The following is a 15,275-nucleotide window of genomic DNA, read 5'->3' as shown; positions in this document are numbered from 1 at the left end:
CGGGTCGCCGGAAGCGAGGGCTCCCAATAAACGTAGTGAATCGCATCTTTCCGCCAACTTTTCGAAGTGCTCATATGGTCACGGAATTTGCCAGAATGAGGGAAGGTCAGGATAGGAAGTGCGGTGTGGCTGCTCACCCTGACTCACTGGAGTGATCTGTGTGGGAGGGGCGGGGTCAAGCAGAGATGCGCTTTATACCTTGTGTGGTCACCTAAGTTGGGGACCAAGCGGTGCGGCTCAGCTTTCGATGTAGGATTAGGGACCGGGCACCCGGTCTCCTGGTCCGGGACATTGCAAGCCGCCTCGGGCCCTAGCTCTGCCGCGGGGCCTGCTGGGCCTGGCCTGGGGCACGGTCAGAGATGGCTGGGGTCGGGGGCGAGGACGGCTCCCGAGCAGGTTTCGAAGGAAGGGCCAGGTGAGTGCGAGTCACGTCCAACCTCGTCTCTGCTTCCAGACCCGAGGGCCTCGGGGAGGCGGTCACTCAGCAAGAAGCAAGACACCAACGACATCGTGGGAGAGGAAGACAGGAGCCTGCTGTGCAGACGTCCTGAGAAACCCAGACTCTTCTAGGAGTCGGACTTACCACGAGCTGCTCCTGGGGGCGGTGGGCACTCCCGGGGGTCTGTGGGACAGTGAGAAGCCAGGGTTTTCCATCCAGCTCCCTCCTGCCTGAGACACCCCCTCCACTTCCCCGTTGCTGAGTTCAGATCTCCCTGAGGTAGCAGCCCGAGGCCCTGTTTCATTTGTTTTTCTAATTTTTTGAGATCGCCACAGGCTAAAGCCACTTGATGGCAGACCATGTGGGCTCATATTGGAAGATAATTACATTTAAAATATTAAATTAGAGCCATAAGATTGTAATAGAGTGCTTAATAAGAGTCTATACATTGTATTTATTTTTAAAACGTTGGCCATAGAGTTATTATAAACTTTATATTGTTAGTAGCTTTGAAGTAGTCATAGTTCTGAAGACATACTGCCCCTATACGGTTTTCTGATGCTGTTATAACTTATAATTACATAAATATAATTTTTGTTCATTTTAAGAGTTTTTTTTAATCTTTTATACCTATAGAATCTACCTATAGCTCAATAATAATGCAGCCAAAGTTTTGAATGATTTTTTTAGTGGAGATGTAGTCTTTGTTATTGAATTGTAAGAATTCGGTTGTCATATTTAACTCGCCTTGTAACCTGAAAGAGGACGTGGGTTACAAATTTTGAGGAGGAAGGCACAGTGTATCTCTTGGGGAAAATGTAATAAAAATGGAGTCTTCCTCACGGCGTGTGTGACCATTTTCATCCCGATCACTTGTCTGCTGTCAGATTATCTTTTTCTTAAAAAAAAAAAAAAAAGATTATTTATTTGAGAGGTAGAGTCACAGAGAGAGACAGACAGAGAGAGAGGGAGGGGGTCTTCTGTCCATCCTCTGCTTCACTCCCCAAATGGCCACAACAGCTGGAGCTGAGCCGATCCGGAGCCAGGAGCCAGGAGCTTCTCCCTGGATCTCCCAGGCCATAGCAGAGAGCAGGATCGGAAGTGGAGTGGCCGGGACTCAAACCGCTGCCCGAATGGGATGCTGACGGCCACAGGCAGAGCCGGCCCCTGCCAGATGGTCTTGATGCCTATTGAGGTTGTGGTTCTCGGACCACATTGATTCACTCCAAGGAATAACTCTGAGTTGTTTTTCATGCAGAAAAAGTGGTGGAAGAGGGGGAGAGGTTGAGGAGGGAAAACCGCACGAGGGCTTAGAGAACCGAAGTGCTCTGGATAAAGCCAAGGTGGCTGGGCGGGAGGTGGATTCCTAGGCGCGGTCCAAGGGCCAGGGCGTGGTCCCACAGGCCGACTGATGTTCGAATCCCAGAGGCCTTTCCACAATCCGGGACTCCAGCTTTGTAAAGTAGAAGGAGAATCGACAACACGCGGTGAAACAGGAACCAGGGTGCTGGAGCGGTCTCTGGGCAAAACGAGACAACAGGAGGAGCTGAGGCTGCGTGGCGTGGATGCTGAATTCCTGGAGCAAAGGATCTTGGGAGAATCAGAGAAGTGGGGTGTGGGGAGCAGCGGGAAGCAAAGCATCAGCCAGAAGCAAACAGAACTAAAGAGGGGCAAACAACGGGGCCGTGGGCTCACTGATGAGATGCGGCTGGGCTAGGGAGAAGAGTGAGAGCCAGGGTCAAGGGCTGGGACAGGCGGCCCAGCGGAGCAACGGGCAGAAGCCAACCAGCCCCGGTGCTGTGCTGGTTTGAGTCCTAACTGCTCTGCTTCCAACCTAGCTTCCTGCGAACGCACCAGACAGATACCCGAGAGCCCGCCCACCCGCCTGGGCGACCTGGATGGAATTCTAGAATCCTGGCTTTGGCCTGGGCCAACCCTGGCTGTTGCAACCATCTGGGGAGTGAAGGATAGAAGATCTCTCTTGTTCTACCTTTTATATAAATAAATCTAAAAAAAAAAAAAAAAAAAAAAAAGCAGGGAGGCGGGCAGGGGACAAGCTCTGCAATACGGTTCTGCCGCCAGCCATCCGGAGTTAGGTCACGTGTCCCAGACGATGGCCACAGGCCCCCCCTAGGTGGCGGTCAGATGCCAACGGCAGGTGCAGGCTCCCAGGTGGCAGGTTCCTGATCCACCGCCTCCAAAGGGGGCGCCCCACCCCCCCTCAGGTTTGCGGATTCTGTAGAACAACTCGCACGGCACCTAACACGGCCATTGTATCCTAGCAGAAGAGGACATGGGTCAGGCCCAGCCCAAGGAAGACACAGTCCAGCGTGGAGTTCCTGTGTCCTGGGGACGCTCGGCCAGGGTCAGATTCCTTTTATCAGGGTTCCATGATGATGCAGCCATTGCCCACGAACTTGAACTCAGTCTCTGGCCCTACCCATTCCCGGATCGCGTTTGGGCTGTCACCGTCTAGCCACGCGGCTGCTCTTTCTATTGGGGCTGGCCTCCCCGCCGGGTCCCCTGGTTCCTCCCCTGCAGGAACCAGAAATGACATCCAGCCAGACCCGGGGCCCGGGAGCAGCCTGTGATGGGAAGCGTCTGGCCGGGAGGGCGCAGCTCTGACCCAGGGAGAGCAGTGGATGAGTGGAAGAGCTGCCGACGACAGACCCAGAGGAGCCACAGGGCTGCCGGGGCCCCGAGCATCCATGCTGAAGGCCGGCTGGGGTGTGGACGTGGTTTGAGTGCGTCACCCCCAGGGGTTCCCAGGCTTGGTCCCCAGCGTGGCCGTGTTGGGTGATGGAAGTTTGGGAGGGGGAACCCCTGCGGAGGGTCGCTGGTCTCCAGGGGTGAGCGGCTCTCGGGGTTCCTAGAGAGCAAGGCTGTCCCGGGGCTGGCGCCTTCAGCACGAGGCTGGCTTCCTTCCCACTTCTCTGCAGTGTCCCACCCAGCCACGACAAAACCACCAGGGCCACGCTTTTGGATCTCCAGAGATGGGGCTAAATAAACCCCTTTTCCTTTTCTCGAAGGTGTATTTGTTTGAAAAGCAGAACGAGAGAGAGAGAGAGGGAGAGACAGAGAGAGAAGAGGATCTTCCATCCGCTGGTTTGCCCCCCAGATGACTGCCACAGCCAGTCTGAGTCAGGCCACAGACGGGGGCCGGGAGCTTCATCCCTGGCTCCCATGTTGGCGGGAGGGGCTGGGTATGTGGGCCACTCTGCCGCCTTCCCAGACACGTTAGCTGGGTCAGAAGCAAGAGCAGCCGGGACTCCAACTGGTGCTCCTGTGCAGGACGCCGTCCTCACACCACGGCCTCGTCCTCTGCCCCACAACACTGGCCCTGTTTCCTCCCTCTCTCCCTTCCCCTCTCCATCCTCCTCTTCCTTTCCTCCCCCTCCCCTCCCCTCCAGTATCTGGCTCCCTCCTGGCATAGGAACACAGATTAAGGTGCTGTGGCGTAGCAGGTGGGGCCTCTGCCTGCAGTGTTGGCATCCCATATGCGCACCGGTTCAAGTCCCGGCTGCTCCACTTCCAATCCAGCTCTCTGCTGTGGCCTGGGAAAGCAGTGGAAGATGGCCCAAGTCCTCAGGCCCCTGCACCCATGTGGGAGACCCGGAAGAAGCTCCTGGCTCCTGGCTTTGGATCACCACAGCTCTGGCCATTGCAGCCATCTGGGGAGTGAACCAGTGGATGGAAGACCTCTCTCTCTCTCTCTCTTTCTCTCTCTCTCTCTGTATCTCTGACTTTCAAGTAAATAAATAAATCTTAAAAAAAAAAAGGGCACAGCATCAGCACTGGGAAGCAGGATGAAGGGGAGGGACTGAGAGCGCACAGGGATTGGGAACCAGCTAGAAACGGACAGTGGGCAAGGCTTGCAAACAACTCAAGGGCACCTGGGAAGCTCTGGGTCTCACAGGGCAGGTGGGGGGAAGAAGGGCAGCTGAGGGAGGGAAGAGATGAATGGGAAGGGTCAGCCCGGACCCAGGACGCAGGCAACAGCAGGCGAGGAAGCAGGCGGCCAGGCCACAGGCACAGGGGAGAGTGGGGAGAGAAGGCGAGAAGCCTGGGCTGAGGACTGGCCCAGCTGAGGAGTAGGTGATGAAGCTGCCAGAGCCGGGAGGAGGAGACTGGTCAGCTGAAAAAGGGAGGGATGCCCGGGCCACAGAGGCCACTGGAGTCCACTGGAGGCCATGGGAGGGTCACAGGCGGCCATGGAGGCCACTGGAGTCCACTGGAGGCCATGGGAGGGTCACAGGCGGCCATGGAGTCCACTGGAGGCCACTGGGGGCCATGGGAGGGTCACAGGAGGCCATGGAGTCCACTGGAGGCCACTGGGGGCCATGGGAGGGTCACAGGTGGACATGGAGACCACTGGAGTCCACTGGAGGCCATGGGAGGGTCACAGGCGGCCATGGAGGGCACTGGAGTCCACTGGAGGCCATGGGAGGGTCACAGGCGGCCATGGAGGCCACTGGAGTCCACTGGAGGCCATGGGAGGGTCACAGGCGGCCATGGAGGCCACTGGAGTCCACTGGGGGCCATGGGAGGGTCACAGGCGGCCATGGAGTCCACTGGAGGCCACTGGGGGCCATGGGAGGGTCACAGGAGGCCATGGAGTCCACTGGAGGCCACTGGGGGCCATGGGAGGGTCACAGGCGGCCATGGAGTCCACTGGAGGCCACTGGGGGCCATGGGAGGGTCACAGGCGGCCATGGAGTCCACTGGAGTCCACTGGGGGCCATGGGAGGGTCACAGGTGGACATGGAGGCCACTAGAAACCACGGGAGGTGCTGGAGTCCAGTGAAGGCCATGGGGAGACCATGGGAGGGTCACAGGCAGCCATGGAGGCCACTAGAAACTACCAGAGGCACTGGAGTCTATGGGAGGCCACTGAGAAACCATAGGGATGTCACAGAAGGCCACGGAGGCCACTGGAGGCTGTAGTGGAGACCATGGGAGTCCACTGGAGTCTACAGGTGACACTGGAATCCATGGCACATGGGAGGCCGCAGAGGCCACTGGAGGCCATGGGGGAGACCATGGGAGGGTCACAGGAGGCCATAGAGGCCACTGGAGGCCACTAGAAACCACGGGAGTCACTGGAGGCCACTAGAAACCATGGGAGTCACTGGAGGCCATGGCACATGGGAGGCCACGGAGGCCACGGAAGCCCCGTGGTTTACTTGCCTATGCGCTCACAGGAAATCGCTATGGCAGAGCACGGCGCTTCCGTGCACCCCAGACCCAGTTTCCCCCCATGACGACGTTGTCCCCAGCTGTAGCCACATTCAGCCAGGAACTTGACGCTGACACCATGTATGTAGGGGTCTCCATTTTTAGATTTTTGTAAACATCACTGGGTCAAGACGCAACCAGGGGAGATGCTGCGTGAAGCCAGGCACAGGCTGGAAGCTCCCGTAGAGACGTGCCCTTACTAAGGAGCACTTTGAGTTCAGAGCTCAAGGCGGCCATTGCTCACAGCGCCGGGTAGCCCTAACGGCTACACTGGGTAGACACATTTACGACGTTCCCTAAAGCCAGTGGCACACAGATTTATGGGAAATAGAGGCCGGGGACTCGCCTTAGGACCCGGCACGCGCAGCCCCCCTCCCGCCGTGTGCGTGTCCACGCATGCGCGCCGCCGCCGCGCTGCCCTCGCTTCCTGTCCGTCCCTGAGTCGCTTCTCGCACTGCTGCTCAGTTTGTCCTCCGGTGGGCGACAGTCGCCGAGCCTGCGGGGTGGGGGGCTGGCCGGGCGGGCGCGGGGCGGAGGCTGCGGCGGGGACCTCGGAGCGCGAGCCCTGGAGCCCGCGGGGCCGGGCGGGCAGAGGGGCGGCGGGACCCGGGAGCCCGAGGCCCCGCGGGACGGTGCGCCCCAGGGGAGGCAGGTTGGGCCCCGGGAGCGACGCCCCGCTCGGATTTGTCCCGTAGGCTCAGACCGGGCCCCGCAGCGCGCCTGCGACGACAGCGCCCGCCCGCGGAGCCCCCGGCGGGGTAGGTGAGGGCGCGGGGGTCCCGGGGCTGGGGGGGGTCGCTTCCGGGGCGGGCTGCACCTGCACCTGCCTGGTGCCGGGTGGAGGGCCCGTGGGCCGGGCAGCACCGCCTTTGCCACTCGTATTTAACGTTTGCACCTGTTTGGGAAAGTCCGTGGGGGTTCGCGCCCGATGGTGAGGGTCTGTGCGTCTCCCGGTGCGGCTTCCCCTCTCTGGGCGGGAGATGGCTGCCTGTGCATGACCCCTGAGCTCAGCGCCGGCCTCTCCTCCCCCAGGCTCACCGGCTGCAGGCTGCACAAGATGAACACGGCGCAGGTGAGCCGCCCACTTCCTGCGTGTCTTCGCGCGTTTGCAGTGCGTCGTTGTGGGTGCTATAGGGCGCCCTGGTTTACAAAGACAGCGTCACTTAAAAATGCAGCTCCCGGGGGCTGTGGACCTTGGTCAGGGCGGGTGCAGGGGCGGGGGGCGTGGACGTGGACGTGGACGTGGGCGGGGCGGTGCCTTAGGGCCCGGGCTGCAGCCCTGCCTCTGATGGGCAACCACAGTCCTGCGCGAGCGTTGGCCGCGGGAAGGGGCGCTGTTGCTCTTGGTCAGCTGTAACAAGACGTCCAGGGCTCGGACGCCTCTGTTGGCCGCAGCCGCTGGAATAGTGGATGGTCTTGAACAGCGACAGACGGTGTGTCCTTGTCACACGTGGCTCTGCCTTGTGTGACACAGAGCCTGCCGCCCCCGGAGAAGCCGGTGCAGAGAATTTTCAGGGACTGAAATACCGTGATCTAAGCAGACTTTTTTTTTTATGTTTACCTTTTTTTAAAAAAATTTATTTATTTATTTGAAAAAGTTAGAGGTAGAGACAGAGAGAAGTCTTCCACCTGCTGGTTCACTCCCCAGATGGCTGTAATGGCTGGAGCTGCACCGATCCAGGAGCCAGGAGCCTCTTCTGGGTCTCCCATGTGGGTGCAGGGGCCCAAGGACTTGGGCCATCTTCTACTGCCTTCCCAGGCCACAGTGACCGTGTTGGCTGTGTGCTTGGGCTGCACGGCAGGTGACCTGAAGGGGAGTCTTCTCGTGGCTTGCCCGTGTTCCCGCTCTCGGCCTCGGTTCTTGCGCTTCCCTGGACTGGTGATTCAGCTGTGGTCAGCTGAGCGCGGGTCTTCCGGCACCTCAGGGACCTGCTCTGACCCCTGCTGGTCTCACGTTCCTGTGGGGTTCAGGGAGCTTCTTGACTTTGAAGGAAATCCGTCTCTATGTGTCTCCTTTTAAATTTACATTTATTCATTTATTTGATGTGTTTGAAGCGAGCGAGTGAGCGCCCATCCCTGAGTTCACACCCTCCATGTGCCTGTGACACCCAGGGTGGGGCCCGGCCAAAACTAGGAGCAGATGGCCCAGGAAAGCAGTAGAAGATGCCCAAGCGCTTGGCTCTGCACCTGCGTGGGAGACCCAGAGGAAGGTCCTGGCTTCAGATCGGCACAGCTCCGGCTGTTGTGGCCATTTAGGGAGTGAACCAGCGGGTGGAAGACCTCATTCTCTCCCCCTCCCTCTTTCCCTCCCTCCCCCTCCCCCTCTCTCCCCCTCTTTCTCCCTTTCTCTTCCTCCCTCTCTCTCCCTCTCTTCTCCTCTTTCTCCCTTTCTCTTCCTCCCTCTCTCCCCCTCTCCCCCTCTCTCTCCCCCCTTTCTCCCTCTCTCTCCCTCCCTCTCCCTCCCCCCCTTGAACTCTACATCACAAATAAATAAATAAAAGCTTTTATTATTTTTTTAAAAAAGCCCATGTCCAATACGGATGCCGTTGACTGCATGTCCTGGTGCAGCCTGGGTGCACCTGTGTCCTGGCTCCCCACCTTGTCTACTGCTTGTCCTGGACAGGTGCTTCCTGCAGGCACCCTCATCACAGAGGTTCCAGTTGTGCACCTCCTGTGTGCCAGGCTGTGGTGCCATGGCCAGGGTGGTGGCCGGGGGCCTTGGCGTCGCCTTCCAGCCTTGGCACCGGAGAACCCGCGGCTCCTCTGCCGGGAGTTAGGTTACCCGAGTCTGTGCAGGCTGGTCTGCCGGCAGACTCATGTCTCCCTGCACACATTTCCCCCCTGCACGTCACTGCACTACCACCTGCGGGCGTTCCCATCGGGCACTGCCCGGCTCGCAGCTTCTGTCCGGTCACCAGGCTGGAGCGCCGGCGGCTTTGTCCGTCTGTGTCCGGCACCGGGAAGAGCGCCGAGGCGGAGTTCTTGCTGGCAGGGTGCCTGTTCCCCTTCGCCCTCTGTAACACGAATCGGGACAGTGTGGACGGCTGCCCACCCACCGAGCGTGGCCACGTCCTGTCCCCGTGCGTCTCTCCCCGTCCCCCGCTTCCCACCTCGGTGCCGTTGCAGGGGCCGGTGTCGTTCAAGGACGTGGCCGTGGGCTTCACGCAGGAGGAGTGGCGGCAGCTGGAGCCGGCGCAGAGGCGGACGTACCGGGAGGTGATGCTGGAGAACTACAGCCACCTGGTGGCCGTGGGTGAGGATGCGGCCGGGGACTGCATGGGTGGAGGGCAGCGCCGTCTTAGGCACCCTGACCCAAGGCCTCCGCTTCTCGCAAACAGGCGGTGACATCTCCAAACCACGCGTGATCGTGAAGTTGGAGCAGGGGGAGGAGCCGTGGGTGCCGGAAGGCGAGCTGCCGTGTCGGAGCCATGCTGGTGAGTCCCTGGGGTGCTTGGGGTGGAGGGACAAGCGGGACGCCTGGGCCATGCCTTCCCACGTCCCTCCGCAGTTTACAGCGGTGGGGATTTTCCGTTCTTAGCAGTGCCGGGGACCCGTTCAGTCCTTGACCTGTTCGTGCTGTTGCCAGAGACTTGCTTTGTTTTCAGCCATAGCAGAGAGCTAGATCGGAAGTGGAGCAGCTGGGTCTCGAACCCGCGCCCATATGGGATGCTGGTGCTTCAGGCCAGGGCGTAAACTCTCTGTGCCACAGCACCGGCCCTTATTTTGTTTATTTAAAAGGCTGAGTGACAGAGGGAAAGACAGAAATCTTCCAGCTCCTGGTTCACTCCCCAGATGGCTGGATCAGGCCAGCGTGAGGAGCCAGGAACTCCGTCCGGGTCTCCCACATGGGTGGCAGGGCCACGCTCTTGAGGCATCTGCTGTCTTCCGAGCTGCATCGGCAGGGAGCCAGATCCGCAGCAGAGCAGCCGGGACTCGAACCGTTGCTCGGATAGGGGATGCTGGCGTGGCAGGCGGTGGCTGAACCGCCGGGGGCTTGCTGCGGACTTCAGAGCACCCCCACCCCTCTCGCCTGTGGTCTGCGGGCTGTTTGGCGGCGGCACGGGGACGGCCCGCTCCCGTGTCTCTCTCGGTGCCTGTGGGCCTGCCTTCTCCCCGCATCCGCCTGTGCCGGTCTCCTCCCAGATTGTGTCTGTGTGAAGGCCTCACAGGTTGTCCACGTGATCTCCCTCTCCTGCCATCGGTGTGAGACTCCGGTCTGCACACTGCCAGGTTTGGTGCTCGGTGGCCTGCTGTGGCCACGATGAGCCCGACTGTTCTGTGGCTTCCAGGCCTGGCGACGAGGCCCCTGTTTCCTCAGGCTCGCGTCCCCCTCCCTCTGGTCCCCCTGGGTGATCACTGCCCCTGCTTCGTGTGCACTTTGCGTGCCCAGGGAGCACGTGCCCCCCTCCTGCCCTTTCATCCAGTTGTTTGGCTTAAAATGTGGTTAAAAAAAAAAAAAGTGCAGCTGGAGCTGGCGTGTGACACAGCAGTCATGTTGTCGCTTGCGACACTCGTGTCACACACCGGGGTGCCCGGTTCCCGTCCTGGCCGCTCACTTGTGAAGGAGCTCCCAGGAGGCAGCAGGAGGTGGCTCAGGTTCTGGGGTCCCTGCCGCCCTTGGGGGAGCCCTGGGTGTTCGGGGCTCCTGGCTTTGGCTGTTGGAGGCGTTTGGGGAGTGAGCCAGTACATGGGAGGTCTCTGGTCGGTGCCTCTCCAAGAAAAACCTAAAGGAAAATTTAAAATAAACACACGTAACTCACCACCTCGCCCGTGTTCCAGCGTGTAATAGATTCCCGTGTAACAGATCTTCAGAACCTTGGCCTTTCTACTTGAGCGCGGAAGTGTCTGCTCCCGGCTGTCGCCCTCACTGTCCACCGCCTCTGTCCCTGTCTGCCCGGTGACTGCGGGGCCAGGGCGGGGCTCCGCGCCGAGACTCCTCTGTGATCCGGCGGAGTGGAATGGGGCGGGCTGCTGTGGGCTTGTCACCGGGGAGCCAGCTCAGCGGAGACGGCCGTGTTCTCTGCCGAGGAGGCACGGGTGGCGAGCCTTGGGGTGAGGGACAGGGACGGGGAGAGCTGGGAGCCCCGAGCACCTGTGTGGTTCGTGAGGGGAGCTGCTGTTCTCGCGTGTACTCGGAGAGACTTGGGGCGGGCAGGAACCTTCCTGGTGCGTGGGTCGGTCGGGAGATGAGGGCCTGGCGCAGTCACCCTCCCTGGGCATTTGTGCCTAATGTGTGTTATACCCCCGTGTGTTAGAGCCGTGCTGGAGTGGAGGGGAGAGTGTCGGGGACCCGGGAAGTTTGCTCAGCGGTGCAAAGCCGCCCGTCAGCAAGGCTGGCCGTCAGCTTCCAGGGCCAGTGGTCCAGGTCTGCGAGGGCAGTACTGTGAGCGTCCTGCTTGTGCTGGTGGTCCCACGTGTCAGCAACACCGGCATTGCACTGGGGGTCAGTGGGTGCGAGCAGCGGGCGTGACCCAGGGTCCAGGTGGGAGAGGCTCAGGTCGTGGGGGCGGCGCTGGGTGTTTGATAGCTCCCGGCAGGGTGGTGCTCTTGGTGTTGAAGGTGAGTGAGGGCGCTGTGATGGGCTCGGGCTGGGTGTAGGAGGTGTCATTTCGGAGTGGAAAGTCTCGTGCGGTCAGCGAATGGGCATCCACACTGTAGCTGGTTCTTCCCTGGGACCCACTGCAGACGGGTGGTGCCGTGGCGTGGGGAAGCCGAGAAGAGTGCTGGAGCTGCCCCGCCTTCAGGCTCCTAGACGCCGGGCGACCTGGTGCAGGTGGGAGCTGCAGAACCGGCCGGCCCCAGCACGAAATATGGCCGCCGCCCCTCCACCACCTGGCCCTGTGCTAGACGCATGGCCCGGTCTGATCTGCTGCTTCTCCGTTGTGTGTGTGTGTGTGTGTGTGCCTGTTTCTCTCCCCCGGGGGCGTGGGCGAGGGTCTGAGCAGGAGGACGAGGGGCCTGCAGTTGGGTTTACGCCCAGAGGGAGACCAGGACTGTGGGAAGGTCTGGGCTGGAGGTGGGGGGGAGCCCTTGCTGTAGGCGTGGCCCGCAGAGCTGCCTGGCCCTGGTGGAGGTGACCTGTGAGAGGCCCCCAGGTTTCAGCGGGCTTTGCAGCGCAGTGAGCCGTACCTCCCTCCTCCGCACACTCCTGCGCCTGTCTGTTAACAAGGGTGTTTGTGTGCGGTGCGAGTTCGCGTCCCCCTTCCCCTGCTGCCGGGTCTCGGCCCAGCCTCTCCGTGCCGGCGGAGCCTGGCCTCACCTGGGTCTGCCCTCGGCATGCGTGCTTCCAGGCTCACGAGGTCATTTCATTTTTTTCTTTGTAGAAGAGGCCTGGAAGGCTGGTGCCCCGGCAGAGAGAGTCCGAGCGGCGGGGGGCGCCCGCAGCGCGCGGCTGCCTGGAGAGGCGGAGAACGCGGCTGGCGGGGCTCCCGGCGGAAGCAGCGACCCGGCCCCCTCGAGTGTGGCGGGCCGCGAGCGTGTCTCCTGCGGAGAGGACTTCACGTCTGCTTCGGAATTAATCAGCAGTGATGGCCGCTATGCGGGAGCGCGCCCGGGCGCATGCGAGGGCCGTGAGAGTGCATGTGCCGGCGGCGGTGCGCCCTGGGCCGCCAGTGCGCCCGAGGACGACCGCGTCCTGCAGGCAGCTGGCCTCTTGGAGAAGCCCTTCGAGTACTTGGGAGCCCTGGACGGTGACGCCGTGTTCCTGACGCACGGGAGGGCGTGCGCGGTGGAGAAGGCAGGCGCGTGGGGCGGCGCCGGCCCGGACCTGCTCGGCGTGCGCGGCTTCGGCGCGTTCCCGCGGGCGCCGGCCGAGGGGAAGCCCTTCGAGTGCGCCGAGTGCGGGAAGTCCTTCTGCAAGAAGTCCAAGTTCATCATCCACCAGCGGGCGCACACGGGCGAGAAGCCGTACGCGTGCGGCGTGTGCGGCAAGCGCTTCAGCCAGAAGGGCACGCTCACGGTGCACCGCCGGTCGCACCTGCAGGAGAAGCCCTACAAGTGCGCGGAGTGCGGCAGGACCTTCTGCCAGAAGCTGCACCTCACGCAGCACCTGCGCACGCACTCGGGGGAGAAGCCCTACGCCTGCAGCCAGTGCGGCAGGACCTTCTGCCAGAAGACGCACCTCACGCTGCACCTGCGCAACCACTCGGGGGAGCGGCCCTACCCGTGCGGCGAGTGCGGCAAGTCCTTCTCCCGCAGGTCGGCGCTCAGCGACCACCAGCGCACGCACACGGGCGAGAAGCTGTACCAGTGCGAGCAGTGCGGCAAGGCCTACTACCGCAAGTCCACGCTCATCACGCACCAGCGCACGCACACGGGCGAGAAGCCGTACACGTGCAGCGAGTGCGGCAAGCGCTTCTCGCGCGTGTCCTACCTCACCATCCACTACCGCAGCCACCTGGAGGAGAAGCCGTACGCGTGCGCCGAGTGCGGCAAGACCTTCAACCTGAGCTCGGCCTTCCTCAGGCACCAGAAGCTGCACGCCGAGGGCCGGGCGCCCGAGTGCGGCGCGTGCGGGCGGCCCTGCTCCGAGCCGGCGTGCGGCGGCGCGCTCCGCGGGGCGCGCGTGGAGGAGAAGCCGTACGGGTGCCGCGAGTGCGGCAAGAGCTTCTCGCACAACTCCTCGCTCTTCCGGCACCAGCGCGTGCACACGGGCGAGAAGCCCTTCGAGTGCCACCAGTGCGGCAAGTTCTTCTCGCAGAAGTCCTACCTCACCATCCACCACCGCATCCACTCGGGCGAGAAGCCGTACGCGTGCAGCGCCTGCGGCAAGGTCTTCTCCCGCATGTCCAACCTCACGGTGCACTACCGCAGCCACTCGGGCGAGAAGCCGTACGAGTGCAGCGCCTGCGGCAAGGTCTTCTCGCAGAAGTCCTACCTCACCGTGCACTACCGCACGCACTCGGGCGAGAAGCCCTACGCGTGCGGCGAGTGCGGGAAGCGGTTCCACCACCGCTCTGCCTTCAACAGCCATCGGCGGATCCACGGGCGCGGGAGCGCGAGCGGGCTTGCCGCGGGAGGCCTGTGAAGGCGGCACCCACGCGGGGTCCAGCAGGGTCCGGGTCCCGGGGGAGTGGCGCCCTGCACTGGGTTTCCCTTGGTCCAGCCTTGCACGGAGAACGCAGTGGGACGTGACGTCCAGCAGGGTCCCCGGGGGAGCAGCGTCCGTGAGCCGGGTTCACCTTGCTCCGGCCTTGCACAGAGTGTGCCGTGAATGCCTCGGCTCGCTGGACACGAGACGGTTTATACAGGAAAGAAGATTTATAGATATTTAATATTTATTTTGGATTCCGATTGTATTTCCGTATCAGGGACTCCAGGCCAGGTCTGTCCGTTTGATGAATGTGCAGAGGATATTGTCTGGGCCACGTTCATGCTAAAAGCCATATTTCTGACGTGACGTGGGACAGGCACAGGGGAGCGCAGAGCTGTCACGGTCACTAAGCCTTTGTTCCGAAGCCGTGGGGCGCTGGGTGGTTACGGCCCTTCCCACGTCCTTGAGTGCAGTCTCACTGTAACTATGCAATTCGCTGCAAGTTAGGGTTCGAGTGATTTGTGGAGAGGCAGTATTCTTGCTCGACTGCTGGGGGCAACAGGCACTAACGGGTTCGTGCTGAGGTAGGGGTTGATAAATAGTGAAACATAATTGTCTAGGTAGGAAGGTGCCAAGTGGCTTTCCAGTGGACGACTCATCAGTCGAGGCAGTGGTTTCTGTGAAGTTTAAACTTCACCTGAGCAAAAAACAGATTTTTAAAAAGTTAAAAATACTATTTTGATAAACAGCATAATTTGGAATTGTGTACGTCTGTTTCGATGAAAGAGAACAGGTGTACTATTTACACTCTTCAAGCTGCCCCCAACTCTCACCCACGCTTGTTTTTAAACCGTAGGCTTGAGCCTACAAAGTGCCAGCATTACACAACTCGGAGATGTCACGCGCAGTTTTATTTTCTATAAATGCCAAGCTATTCTGTTCTTTGCCCCTTCTCCCCGGTATTTTGGAACACACTAGTCCGTTTCTAGAAGACTCTACGCCTCGCTTCTCAGTTCCTGCCGGGAGAGCTTGGACACTGACCATTTCTTCTCACAACACAGAGCTGGTGAATCGTGACGAGGCCCAGGCGGTATCCCCAGTTCCAGTCTTCCTGCAAATGCAATCGTCGCCTGCCTTACCCTGGTGGGGCACATCCCACACCCCTGAGGGACGCCTGAGCCGTGGGTGGTACTGAGCTTTCTTTTTTTCCCCAAGGTTGACTTAGTTGAAAGGTGGAATTAGAGAATGAGAGGCAGAGAGATCATCCATCCACTGGTTTGTCCCCAAGTGCTCACAACAGCTAGGGCTGTGCCAGGTTGAAGCTAGGAGCTGCTTCCAGTCTCACATGGCTGCAGGGGCCGAGGGACTTGGGCTGTCACTGGTGCTTTTCCAGGTGCATTAGCAGGGAGCTGGATGGGAGATGGAGCACCCGTATGGGGTGCTGATACTGCAGTCTGTGGCTTCACCCGCTGCGCCCCAGCGCCAGCCACTGGACTGTACTTGTACAGAGCCTCCATGGTCCATCTGATGACCAAGATGGCGCCCCTGTGGCTGGTAGGTAGGCAGCAG

The 15,275-nt window shown here is 60.8% G+C and overlaps 1 protein-coding gene across 3 annotated transcripts; it reads left to right on the top strand.

Annotated features, from left to right (window-relative positions):
- Nucleotides 1-6,022: 6,022 nt before the first annotated feature.
- Nucleotides 6,023-14,647, top strand: LOC100343106 (uncharacterized). Of its 3 annotated transcripts, none has more exons than XM_070064345.2 (6): nucleotides 6,023-6,150; nucleotides 6,370-6,432; nucleotides 6,707-6,746; nucleotides 8,801-8,927; nucleotides 9,013-9,108; nucleotides 11,998-14,647. In XM_070064345.2, the coding sequence occupies exons 3-6, from the start codon at nucleotides 6,732-6,734 to the stop codon at nucleotides 13,698-13,700; spliced, it is 1,941 nt and encodes a 646-aa protein (XP_069920446.2). In that variant the 5' UTR covers nucleotides 6,023-6,150; nucleotides 6,370-6,432; nucleotides 6,707-6,731; the 3' UTR covers nucleotides 13,701-14,647. The 3 variants fall into 3 exon arrangements, with proteins under 3 accessions (XP_069920446.2, XP_069920448.2, XP_069920447.2); XM_070064347.2 differs by having other exon boundaries at nucleotides 6,370-6,436; XM_070064346.2 differs by lacking the exon at nucleotides 6,023-6,150 and having other exon boundaries at nucleotides 6,157-6,432.
- Nucleotides 14,648-15,275: the final 628 nt, after the last annotated feature.

This window comes from Oryctolagus cuniculus, chromosome 19 (genome assembly GCF_051225735.1).
Source record: "Oryctolagus cuniculus isolate XC-2025 breed Fujian yellow rabbit chromosome 19, ASM5122573v1, whole genome shotgun sequence".
NCBI classification, from domain to species: Eukaryota; Metazoa; Chordata; class Mammalia; order Lagomorpha; family Leporidae; genus Oryctolagus; species Oryctolagus cuniculus.
Note: the sequence above shows the minus strand (reverse complement) of the source record. Positions and strands in the feature narration are given on the sequence as shown.

Coding starts and splice junctions, on each gene's coding strand:
- LOC100343106 (XM_070064345.2), top strand. Junction 8,928..9,012: donor CAGCCACCTGGTGGCCGTGG/GTGAGGATGCGG, acceptor TCTCGCAAACAG/GCGGTGACATCTCCAAACCA. Junction 9,109..11,997: donor GCCGTGTCGGAGCCATGCTG/GTGAGTCCCTGG, acceptor TTTTCTTTGTAG/AAGAGGCCTGGAAGGCTGGT.